The sequence below is a fragment of the Ischnura elegans genome, chromosome 7 (genome assembly GCF_921293095.1).
Source record: "Ischnura elegans chromosome 7, ioIscEleg1.1, whole genome shotgun sequence".
NCBI classification, from domain to species: Eukaryota; Metazoa; Arthropoda; class Insecta; order Odonata; family Coenagrionidae; genus Ischnura; species Ischnura elegans.
In genome coordinates this window covers 35,306,037-35,318,271 of record NC_060252.1, presented here as the reverse complement: position 1 = coordinate 35,318,271, position 12,235 = coordinate 35,306,037, and the positions used below count along the sequence as shown (strand labels likewise).

At 37.2% G+C, this 12,235-nt stretch overlaps 1 protein-coding gene across 3 annotated transcripts in view; it reads right to left on the bottom strand.

The window, feature by feature from the left end:
* LOC124162110 (proteoglycan 4) overlaps positions 1-12,235 on the bottom strand; it is a 673,012-nt gene that overhangs the window by 40,525 nt on the left and 620,252 nt on the right. For all 3 annotated transcript variants that reach the window (XM_046538503.1, XM_046538505.1, XM_046538504.1), the window contains exon 5: positions 4,637-4,831. In XM_046538503.1, the coding sequence (XP_046394459.1) occupies positions 4,637-4,831 (195 nt within the window). The remainder of the gene's footprint in view (positions 1-4,636; positions 4,832-12,235) is intronic.

Sequence of the window (12,235 nt, the reverse complement as noted above, 5' to 3'; positions counted from 1 at the left end):
CACTAAATACTGCTTTTAGTCATTTTCCCGTAAAAGGAATAAATATTTGGGATATTTATGTGTTTAATCCATGTTTCTTTCGTACTCATAAACCCGCACTAATTAGACTTTATTAGCGTTTAATGACTGTTAAAACTTTTTATGCCCGTCTAGAGGGCTATAATATTCGGAGACTGAGAAGAAAACTTTCAAGAGAGATTTTTTAGGCGCAATAAAGAGCGAGTGTATGGGTTTTTGGGTTCAACCAGAGTTATTACTTGAAAAAATCTTTGAATGAGGTCGGCAGCGCAATCTCAACTTTTATGATTATTAACTCTGTTGGAACACTTATTTGTGTCAAATTAGAAATTTCAACGTCATGGCGAATTATTTTTCTTTGTTCTGGTTGAGAGAGATGATCTAATGGCTTTAGAAATTTCAAAAGCATTATTTTTATGTCATCCTTAAGTTTTGTGAAAAATTAACTTTTAAGTTTCTCCTGAGTTTAGTTTCTACATAATGATTTTACAATGGCTACGCATGTTGCATTAATGATTTCGTAGTTGCTGTCTCAGCATTGAGGAATATTGTCATGACAAAGGGAGTAATGGCGATGTACTTATTTTCTACACAACTTTTATTTAACCCAAATGGTTCCGATATTTTTAGTGCCATCACTAAAGGTACAACTCCAATAACAAGATTAGATCTCCTAGGGCGATGGAATTCTACCCTTGGAAAATTAATTAGTAATTTTTGAAAGCATTCGGGTTGAATAGTCCTTGAGTGGATAATTACCAAGCTTTTATTACTCAAATTAATATTACCGTCTTTAAAGTGAACATTTTGATGAGACTTTACTCGCGAATTTAAATGATGTACCGACTTGTAAATAGAGGAATGGTTATATTTTATAACACGCTCACAACTCTGATCCATTTATAACATTGTGTCTGCTGAATATAATTCCACAATTTGCGTTTGCATCTGGATGGACTATTGTCCTGGCTTCTATCAATTCACGCTTCTTTTCTTTATTCTCTCTTATACCCTATTCTATGTGTTTAATCTTTCCCGCGTCCTTTAATTTCATAATTCCGGTATTTATGAACTATTTGCATACTATGGTGGAACAAAATACTCAATAAAAGTACTTTTGAGTTCCGGCTTCTCATCCTGTGGAATGGGATTGATCTACTCCAAAAGTAGGCAATGCACTTAATGAACTTCAGGACCACTTACAAATATTTCAACACTAATTGTCATTGGTGCCGTTAGGGGTGGTTTGGGAGGAAAGGGTGGGGAGAAACCCGGCCTCGCCATTTTCTTGCTCTTAATGAAAGGCGCCAAGGGGACCTCGGCTTTACCTCCTATCCGACGGACGAAGTGTTGTGCAGAGATATCGATCGGACAGAATCTGAAAAATATCCTTCACCGCCTGAAGTTGAACCCGGAACCACAAGGTGGGAGGCCAGTTCTTTAGCCACCGCACCAATCCCATCCCCTCCTCATCAGGGATGCCGACTTACAAAAAATATTGGGGGGCCCAAAACGGGGATCATGCCCCGGGAAATTCTATAAGTAGTGCGTTCTAAGATTTTTAATCATTTTAGAAGAGTCATGTGATCAACATTAGAACCCTGATAACTCGAGTCTCGATATTTGGGCACTGGGAAAAATCGAAAAGCCTGACACATTTTTTCCTCACACCCATAACGAATTTTTGAGGGAAATCGGGTCTCGTCAGGCCCTATGGAGTCGGCGCCACTGCTATTGAGTCTGTTATGGCTTTCAACCTCATTTAGGTAAAAACCATGTAATGCTGTTTGCTCGCAGATATTTTTGGTCAATTTCCCCTCTTTCCTATATAATTTATTTACTTGGTGAATGAAATATGTCTGTATCAGATCCCATATGTTCACTTTGCATTTAAGGTAAAACCTGAGGAGTGCAAAGTACCTACCCTTATCTTTCACTTTTTTGCCCGAGGATCTTCTGAAAACATGCTTGTTATATATAAGCTTTTTAAGGACTCAACCACATATTGATATTTTTATATGTGTACCCAATGATAGCTTGCATAGTTTTCGTAACTCCCACATATTTTGTGAGGATCAGGTGGCTACTGTGCCTTCCAGGCTTTCCACTCTGCAAAACCAGGTTCAAATGCTGATGATGGCACCGATTAATTTTTGCTTCTACCTCAGTATCAGGAGATATAATTTTTTTCTATCGTAGTATAAAAATCATTGTCACCACGAAAGTTTTTTCGTCATCTCTTTATATAGTTTGTATAGTCTCTCAGTAAATTATCGCAGCAGTATATAATTTCTTCATTTAAATTAGCCCGATGCAAGTACTGCGTCGACATGTCTAGCCGTGAAGAATACAAATTCGTTCAGTGCCACCTTTTCTGCAATATTGGAATCCAAAATTGTCTCTTATTCTTTCTTTTTAATCATTCTCAGCAGATTCATTTACGTTGCAAATATGTTTGACCATTTCGTAAAAATGTGTATTTATTTTCGGGAGCCTTTTTCAATATCTACCCTTTTTCCGCCTAGCAAATATTTCGATTAATCCGTGACCCTAATCGACTCGTATTCTTTTTTCGCGCGAAATCGTATTGAAATTCAGCTCTATGCTCGGATATTGAGTTTGAGAGAAAATTGGTGTCTAAAAAGGTTTTTGTCTTTTATAAATAAAGTCGTGTTCATTTTCTCCTCACTAATTGGTTTTTGACGGTTATACGCTATTTTTAAGAATTCAGTTTAGAAAATCAATCCTTTGAAATAAACTGTTGCTTGTCCTTTTTGGGGTTTGAGTTATAAGGAAACCTCAGAAAATGTAGTTTACGGAAAGGTGAAGTTCGTAATAACTCAATTCAATTCGCCAAGATAAGCCCCATCGATTCAGTTCACATAATTTTTTTAAAATCTTTTTGTTTCTTTTCATCGCACGGTCACGGGGACAGGCCTTTTCTCGACAGAAACTTTTCCGTGTCTTTTGATTTTAGAGGATTATATCCTCATGCACCCGTACTCTTTCCTGCCGTGACGCGAAATTAGCGGAAAATACTTGGCAATTTCGATGAAACACGAAGCCAATTAGTTGTTAATGCAGTAGGGTTACACCCACCGAGCAACCTGCCTGAAATCCATTCGTGTTGCACGCCCAAGGCTTCGACGCCAGCAATCTTCAAGAGCGTAGGAGTGGCTTCACAATTGCAGCTTTCAAAAAATATCCCAACGACCTCGACCACTCCGCAAATTCCTGGTACGAGTCCGTATATACGAGAAATACTCAATTGTGATCGCTTTTACCACTCGGCCGCATAAGGCTAGCGCGCAATAATACTAGCAGCAACGTCGATCTTAGGCGGAGTCACTGCAGTCCTCTCGAAAGGTTCACTAGCTCAGTGATTCAACTCAAAGGTTGGTAGGGGAGTGAGGATCAAGAGGAGACCAGGAAGGGGACTTCCGTTCCCCCATAATTCCCGAGGGGCTAAATGGAAGATATACCGGTATTTTCTAGCCCCAATATCGCTTAATAAAGAATTATTTTCATTATTATTTTTGTATTATTATTGTTATTTACATTATATATTTATATTGTTTAGAAACATATTCGGCTGTTTAAAGTAAACTTTTTAATTATCTGCTGGAGGACTATAATTTTAAGGCAATATGAGTTTATTTATCGTTTAAAGTGTTTTAACTACTTGCAAATAAATTATAAAGTACCCACTGATGAGCCTGTTGTGGCTTAATTGTAAAACTTGTTGTAGCGTTGTTGTTGTGGCTCTTAATTGTAAAAATGTATTTTTTAATCTAAAATAATGTAATTTCAGGGTTTTCTCTTTTCTTGCACTATAAATCAAAAGATGTATTTGTTACACAGGGACAAGCGTATTAAGTCTTTGTAAAGGGAATGTTTTTAATGTATTATAATGTATTTTAATATTTGAGCTATATATCTCAATATGAATTCATATAATTAATTATTTAAAAATATTATTATTATCAATGACATTAAAATATTATTGCTATTATTATTATTTACAGAAATATTGAAATGATTTTAATCTTAAACCCTTTGCGGTCCACAGCCGAGACTGACTTGACTAGCCTAGTGCTAGTATCAGATCCAAAATGGAGTTGAGCTCGTAATCACAAGGCCATGTTTTCGCAGGTCTAACTTGGCCGCGCTAGGCTAGCGCGCAATAATACTAGCTGCAACGTTAGGCCACAGCTGGAATCGCGATCTTAGCGTCAAGCATAGCTGTGATTATGCTAGGGCAACGTTTCAGGAGATACCATAAATTGAAACTTTCCAAAGAATGACCTCTTTGATTGAACGTGCGAAATGTTTCAGCCAGTAGATTTTTACTTTAAACATTATAATGAGAACATTTAAAAGGTCAACTATTTCTTTTTCCCTTAAAATTAAATAAATACTACGTTGAGCAAACGTACGGACTGAATACTTTGTTATCCCTATCGTACTTTTGCTAAAGTGCATGTTTTCCTCCATATCGATGTGATACTAGAAAAGAAGCATTAGTTTCTTTGAAACTTTCGGAGAAAAATAGTTCTTGTGTATAAATACCCTCGTTATGTAGTTTTAGCTACCATCATATGGCGTCATATTCACTCACCGGGTGCGGCTGGTGCACTCTGCGGCGAGAACACCATGATGGTGTTCCCGATGGTGGTGGTGAAGTCGAGGAACCCGTAGACGGTTTGCGTGAGCAGGTTGTCGGCGCCTGGCGCTTGAGATGCGGCAGACTGCACCGCTGCCGCCGCCGCCGCTTCTGGGTTCACGTAGACCTGGCCTGCGACCGGAGCCCATCCTGTGCGTGAAGAAAAAAGGGAGGCCGGTCAGTTTGAAACAAGATGCTCAATATATACTTAATTAATATTTATTATTATTATCAACAATTAATAGTTGACCTACAGAAATGAGAATTTTGAACGAGTTTTAAAAATAAGAGTGCAAAATCTCCACCCATTTTATTTTAGATTATAAGCTTTTTGATAAACTCGCTTTGTCGTTAGCCATCTTGTTCGGGTCAAATCTTGCAACTCAATTTTCAACTACTTTTCGATTAGCTGTCCAGCTGAAATTTTGACGACAACTCAGAACCAGATGACAATGCAATATTCCAACACTTTTATTATGATTTATAACGTATCTTGATTATTATTCAGAATTTAAAATTAAATATGGAGATTAGTTCAAAAATGGCCATCAAAATACGTTGGTGACTCTGCAATCATTTAAAGAACGAGAATAACCGAGAGTTGTAACAACAGATTTGTTTGCATCGAAGTTCATTGAAAATTTCATTGAACAAAAATTAACTTTTATTCTTTTTAGCTCGCAATGCTTGTTATAAAATATATTTATTTTTCTTTGGTTCTGTTCTTTCTCAGCCTTGGCTGAATTTCTTGATGAAAATAGCTCCAAAGTTACGTTATTCGTCATTATGATTGGTGTTAATTTAAAATAATTTACCTTATTATTACTTTTTGTGGGATTATTTACTACCATATGATGACTTATTTGCTAAAAAATTAAATTCAATCGAAATAAATATTAATTTATTTGCAATTTAGCCCCCAAAATGGAATTTTAGAAACGTAGGGAAAAATGAGTTGTGTTGTGTGGGTGGTCTAAACTCTAATTTTGTTGTTAATTCGTAGACATTGTATGAACCATAGGTTTTGTCAAATAAACTTCAAATTTCATTTTTATTAACTATAAACATGTGTCTACTCTAAATTATTATCCATTATCCCATATTTACATAAAGTTCGTCTTCATAGCCGTTTGATTCTGAAATCAGCCTGATTTTTCGCAAAATTTTAAACTTTATAGCTCTGGCGGCAGTAGTTAATATTATCCGATTTGAAAAAAAATTTTGTGTGCGAGATCCTTATATCATTTCAAAACTTTCCCGCACAGGGAAAATTTTATCAGAAAAAAAACCTTTTTTCGGCCCACCCTATTGTTCATGCCTCACATGTAGGAGCATACTCTAAATGCATTGAAAAACGAAAATCCCAAAGTATTTCTGTTATAGGCCTTACACACAAAAGTTTACAAGATATTTCACACGAAATTATAATATCGTATATGTAGTAGGCGATCAACAGCCGAAGTCATTTGCGCCTAAGGGAAGGGTGCGGAATGAGGGACTGCGAGAAACCCAGCGTCGATATTGGCTTTCTCTTAACGAAAGGCGCCAAGGGGACCACGGCTTATTGTCTCTTGCAGATGGGCGGAGTGCAGTATTTAGTGCCCTCCACAAAGCAATCAAGCAGGCATGGGTGAATGACTGCTAAATTTCCTCCACCTCCTGCATATTGCATATGGTGTATATGTAACTATTTTATGGTTGAAAATTTTCTGTTACGAGTGTGCCAACTGTGTATTTCTTGAAAATGCTAAAATGTTACTCATTACAACCTGCAAGCTAAGTTAAAATACGACTTAGAACTCTTACTACAATTTAGTTTCACCAAAAAATATTTTAAATTTGGTAAAGTTTTTAGTGGGTAGCGTGGTTGACCATTTTTCTCCGTGGAAACTCGATGCAACCAACCAGCATATGGCTACTAATAACAATAAATTCCAAGTAAGAATAGAAATAATATTAGAAGCGCAATGATTTTACTTACAAAATGCAGCCGCCTGTGCCACAGTTCGTGGAATATTGTGCAATGCCACTGAATTCGCTTTTGATCTCTGTGTGCGTAGGAGAGATTTATTTCTTATATTTGGAACTTAATGCCGGTGGGAATAAAATATGTTCGAGTGTTTTTTTTAAATTTCTCTAAAATTCCATTTTTTGTAATTTGGAACCAAGTTATTAACCATTTCTTTACATCAATTCTATCTAATACCTTGAACAAGCTAATGGAACGAATATTTGGTTATCCTTTTCGTAAGTTTGCAAAAGTATATTTTATCTCTAAGTGAAGGGTTATTAGGAAAAAAGTATTAAAATTTTTGAAACATTTTTTAACATAAAAGCCCTCCTGTATGAATTCGGTGACGGTTTGAACGCTCAACGATCGGTTTATGAGTGCATTCGATTCGAATTTAAAACTCAATCAAGTAGAGGACTGTTTTTTTCTCATATTACTTTTTTACTGCAGCCGTTTGCGCGGACGGAACCACCGATGAACACATCAATCCTCAGATCCTAAATGCATTACCTTTTTCTTTCTTGATCGTTTTCAATGTTTTTTCTCCCTCCGATAAAAATCTGTACCGGAGACAAATTTGAAAAAAAAATATCCCAGTCGCAGGTTTTGTTGCACTAAACGTCCGGCCGCTGTCGATATGTTTTCAATTAGTCGCCTGCTATTTGCCAGCGCACTCCAGCCGCTTTTTCCATTTTATGCGCATTTCTGCACATATGCACAGTTGCATATCGTATTTATTTATTTTTTTTACTGAACTGCTATTCAAAAAATTATTCGCAGCGATCCGGTTCATCTCACAAAACGAATTTCTCTATAGCGATAAACTGTGTGCCATATGACGTTTATGCGAAGCTGAAAATTGAGGTGAAACGCCAACAGACTCGTCTGAAGGTTTTTTAAGCTAATCATCGACACGTAAAAAACAATATGCAACAGAGTTTTAATTTTAAAGTTTATAGATTTATTTAATAGGTACTATTCTTGAAAAATTAGCCATTTAAATTGATTTTTTTTCTTTTCGAAAATTTTAATGATGTCACTGTTAAGTAAGAAAGTAATGTGTTCAAAGTTAACTTCCCACATGTTTTTAGGTTAGATATTTTTCACTGATATTGCTTCAGTTAATTTAATTTTATCTAAGCAACCATACCTTAATTCTAAGTAAGAAGCCAACTTTGGAATAAAGTCGATTTTTGCATTATAATCGCTACTTTCGACTTTTTCTTTGGAGCGTGTGACATGTGGTAGCACAAGAATATGGATTAATTATTACATTATTATTTAATATGGTGTAGTCCAATGTGAATTTAAGGAGCAGATGGATTATATTAGTTATCATGCGAATCGCCAAAGACGTGGGTTTGATATAAAGGCATTTTTTCCGTATGATTTTTTTCGCGGCCGGAAAAAGGTCTACTGATTCTGAGGCGGAGAGCCATGTAGTTTTATTAATGATGGGAGAATATGCAATGGTCACCAATTTTAGAGGCACGCTACCACTAAAGGCTGAGTTTTAACAGAATGTATTTCTAAAAACATACAGCCTCTGAGAACAAATAATATTTCATATTATGTAACAGAAATCCTTTAGATAATTTTTTTCTCGTACTTAAAATTGACATGATATGTGAAACGAATTGAAAAACTATCATCCGAACTTAATAATTTTCAAGATCTTGTCTTCCGCGTTGCCTATGAATCATTTTATGAATAAGTGTATCGCGCTTAGTTAAAAAAAAACTTTGGATTTTCTTTCATTAAATACCTTTTAGCCATTCCAGTTGTTAAGGGTTGTTTGATGTTTCGTAAATTAAACTTCTCTTCCTAACACGAAGAAGAATAAATTTTGCATCACTCTGGAAAAAATCCTCGCCTGCATCTTACCTTCGATATGGGATAAAGCGACATGAAAAAGGCCGTAAATCTTACTAAATCACTCATTTCCCAATTATAGAGTGCAGATAGCAGGGAAGCGCTGCGGATTTTGACGACCAACGCGCCGGCAAACCCAAACTCGTTTCCGGAGCTTTATCAACCTCGCGAACTTAACGACGTCGTCGTAAAACCTAAAGTTCCACCGGGAGACTAACACTCGAATCTTCGTTACGGAAAGAGAATGCGACGGATCGGAACAGCAGCGGTGAACTGATTATAATGTTTTTTTTTCCTCTCTTTCAGCCCTCATAGACATTAAACGATGATGAACACCAAAAATTATTATTTAAATTTATTGAAATTTAACTGAAAAAAAATTAGTATCACTTCCGATTTCAATACATTTAACATTATTTTCAGCTAGCTATCTCTCAAAAAATTAAGTTAATTTATAAGGCAAATTTCAAAATATCTCAGGTACGCTGAAAAATGTTTCGGAGATATCGGAGACCTATTACGCTTAGATTTGCTTAAATTTGGGTCGATTTCGATATCACGGACGTTCAGACAAGGCCATTGACAGATCTTAAAATTCGAAGGGGCGTCATTGCATATCAAGAATTCTCGCTTGTGAAAATATTTTTATTTTATCTTAGAGAAAATTGAACTTCTTCGAGCTCATTTTAGTCTTCGATTTTTTACAATGGCAGAAGTGTTTCTTAGGCATCACCTTAAACGCAATGGTAACTTACTGAGTAATGGGTAAAGAGATTGATTAATTTGTGCCCTAATGGTGACATGCCTGTTATAATTACATAGCTCAATACCCACGTGCTGGATCCTAAGGCCGGAATTAGATGAAAAGAGGCCCTAGGCTATCCCAATGAAGATGTCCTTTTCACCGCCCATTTTTAAGTTTGTAAGTTACATGAGAGATAATGGAATCCATCGATACTGTGATATACATATATCTATATACTAAAGGAAACATGTAGTGATTGGTACTAATATTTATAGAGCAATAAATAATAGTGTTCAATGTTATTGGAATAGTGTTATTTTAACGTTCCTAACAATTTAAAGTCGACTCTTGATCTTGAGGCCAGTGCTCAAATGCATTCTACGATGACCAAGACCAATAAGTATTATTAAAATTTAATGATACGTTTCCACAAAAAGCTCAGTATTACAGCCGGTGCCAATACATTTTGTATTATTATTTTAAGGTGACTGTCTCTCAGAAACTTGTAAAGGGGAGCTTATCTCCCGCTCGGCAACACCAACTGACGTAATAGGCTCGTTTATCGATTATCTTTCGCTATGGATTGGGATAACAATAGGTAACCAATGAAATTCGTATTGTTGGGTTATTCGATCGGTCTCCTAGTTCTTCAGAAAAATCAACAGCATTATCTCTCTCTCTCTCTCGCAGCTAAGTTAATTACGTCACTGCCTCCTGCCGCGCGACTCACCATTTCTACGCTACTCGGACTTGCGTATCCATCTCAGGAGGTTCGTTGATATTAACACTCTAGTGAGATATTATCTCCGTTAACGATTGGATGCATCTGAACGTAGAGGCGTATCCAAGATTTTCAAATGAGCGGGGTTTACCGGATATTTCGGGGCCCTTTCGGGGTGTATGAGAAACACGCCAGGATGTTGTAAGGTCCCCTCGTTTGATTAACATGCTAAAGCACTCGACCGGAAATCGGGGATCCGGGTACGAATCCCGGTCAAGGCGAATGATTTTTTCCAGCCTCGGTGGCGGCAGGGTGTAGTCCTCACCTGCCAAGCAAGAGGTCGTGGGTTCGAATCATGCCTGGGTAGATTTCCACTACCCAGGGTGTGGTTGCTCGTGTACGTGCAATTGTTAAAATATTTGAATACCTCGATGTAAAAAATGGCCGGATAGAGCTGTATTCGGTGTTTTGAGAAGAAAATAAATAAAATAACCCGGGGTTGTAATCAATAGAACCTCCCCCCCCCCCCGTGGCTACGTCACTAGGTACTATTGAGCCCATCTTACGTCTTTTTGGCGCCTATTTTATAGGCTAAAGGGGAAGAGGGGGTTGTGACACAGAAACCCCCCCATGGTTACACTAATGTCTGCATGAGTCAATTAGCCGAACCTCTGGTGACGTCACTAACTCTTGAAAAGTAAGCGGCCACTTAAGAATTCTTTCATTTTAAGTTTATGAGAAAATACCTGAAGAAGGTAGCCTCACCTTTTTCGTCAAATCACTTTTCTTTCTAATTTCTCTACCGGATCCTTTTATGGAATTGCGATTTCAAGTCTGTGTGAACGACCCCGTTTTTAGCGTGTTATCATTATGCTGCTGTGATTTTTTTCAACCCGAAATACTTCTGAATGATTAAGCTGCTAAAAATAACTAATTTGTTCAAAGCTACTTCATCCGTGCTTTTAGATTTGGTCTTTTTGGCAGAGTTTACTTTTTTATAATAATTTCCTTTCCATGCGCATGTCTTATGTCTGATTAAGAATTTCATTTGTCAAAAATTAAATACGGCTACGCAAGGGAACCTTTTATTTCAATTTAAATTTTCCGTGATACTAGTATGCTCGAAAACAGTTTAAAAAAAGAAAGAAAATAAAAAATGTTTTTCGGAAAATTACTGAAAGATTGTTCCAGCGCATTTTCAATGCATCGGCCTTGAATTACACTTGAAAACATTTTTAGCTCCTCTTGCGTCGCCTTGGTTAATGTTTGAGTCTTTGCAAGCATTGCAGACGGAATCATCTAGAACTTAATATCATTCATTCTCTACTTTCTCATTATGCAGTCTACTACGCCAGCAAAATCTCGGAAATTGACCAAGACTATGCAGTGCAGACCGAAAATGCTTACCAGCGAAATGGAGGTGGCCGTTTGGGAAATATACGTAGCAAATCCCTTAATCTAGCTCACTCTAGGATTCATTTGATGGATTTTGTAGACTCAGCACCAGCAGTAACGTCCAAAAATAGTGCGTTGACAAAAAATAGGGGATCGCAAATTGAAACCGAGTGCAAGTTGCTGTGTAGCGTCTAGATGATTCTCTGAATAGTCACAACTGATTTAATTCGAGTTCTGGTGGAATATTCAGTTTTAGTATTAGTTACATAGGCTAGGATTATTCCTTTGTTTATATGGTATTTGGAGAAGGCGGCCCACATTGTAGGCCATTTGCGCATGAGGAAGATTAGGGTGGGAAGGGTGGAGAGAAACCCGGCGTCAGCATTTCTCTTTACGAAAGGCGCCAAGGAGACCACGTCTTAACGTCCCATACGACGGACGGTGTTCTGTAATTGAAGTGCCAACACAAGGCACCCATGCAGAGTTCGGGCAGTCTCTGAAAAGTCTCATCCGCCTCCGGGATTTGAATCCGGGCCCCCTGGGTGGGAATACACCACACCTACCCAACATTCAGGGTATATACGAACGACCCTTATTAACATTCACTTGTGGCTCAAATATAAATTTGCGTCAAAATAATGATGAGAGGAAAATATCAAGTTTGAGATAAAGGCGAATGTCGACATGTCCTTGAGCGTCCCAGATAACATTGCTGTTTAAACGAGTATTAAGTGACAAAAACAATCGTGAAGGAGTTGCGCCCTCTTATCACTGCTAAATGCACAATGAGGGCATTTAATAATTTTTGCT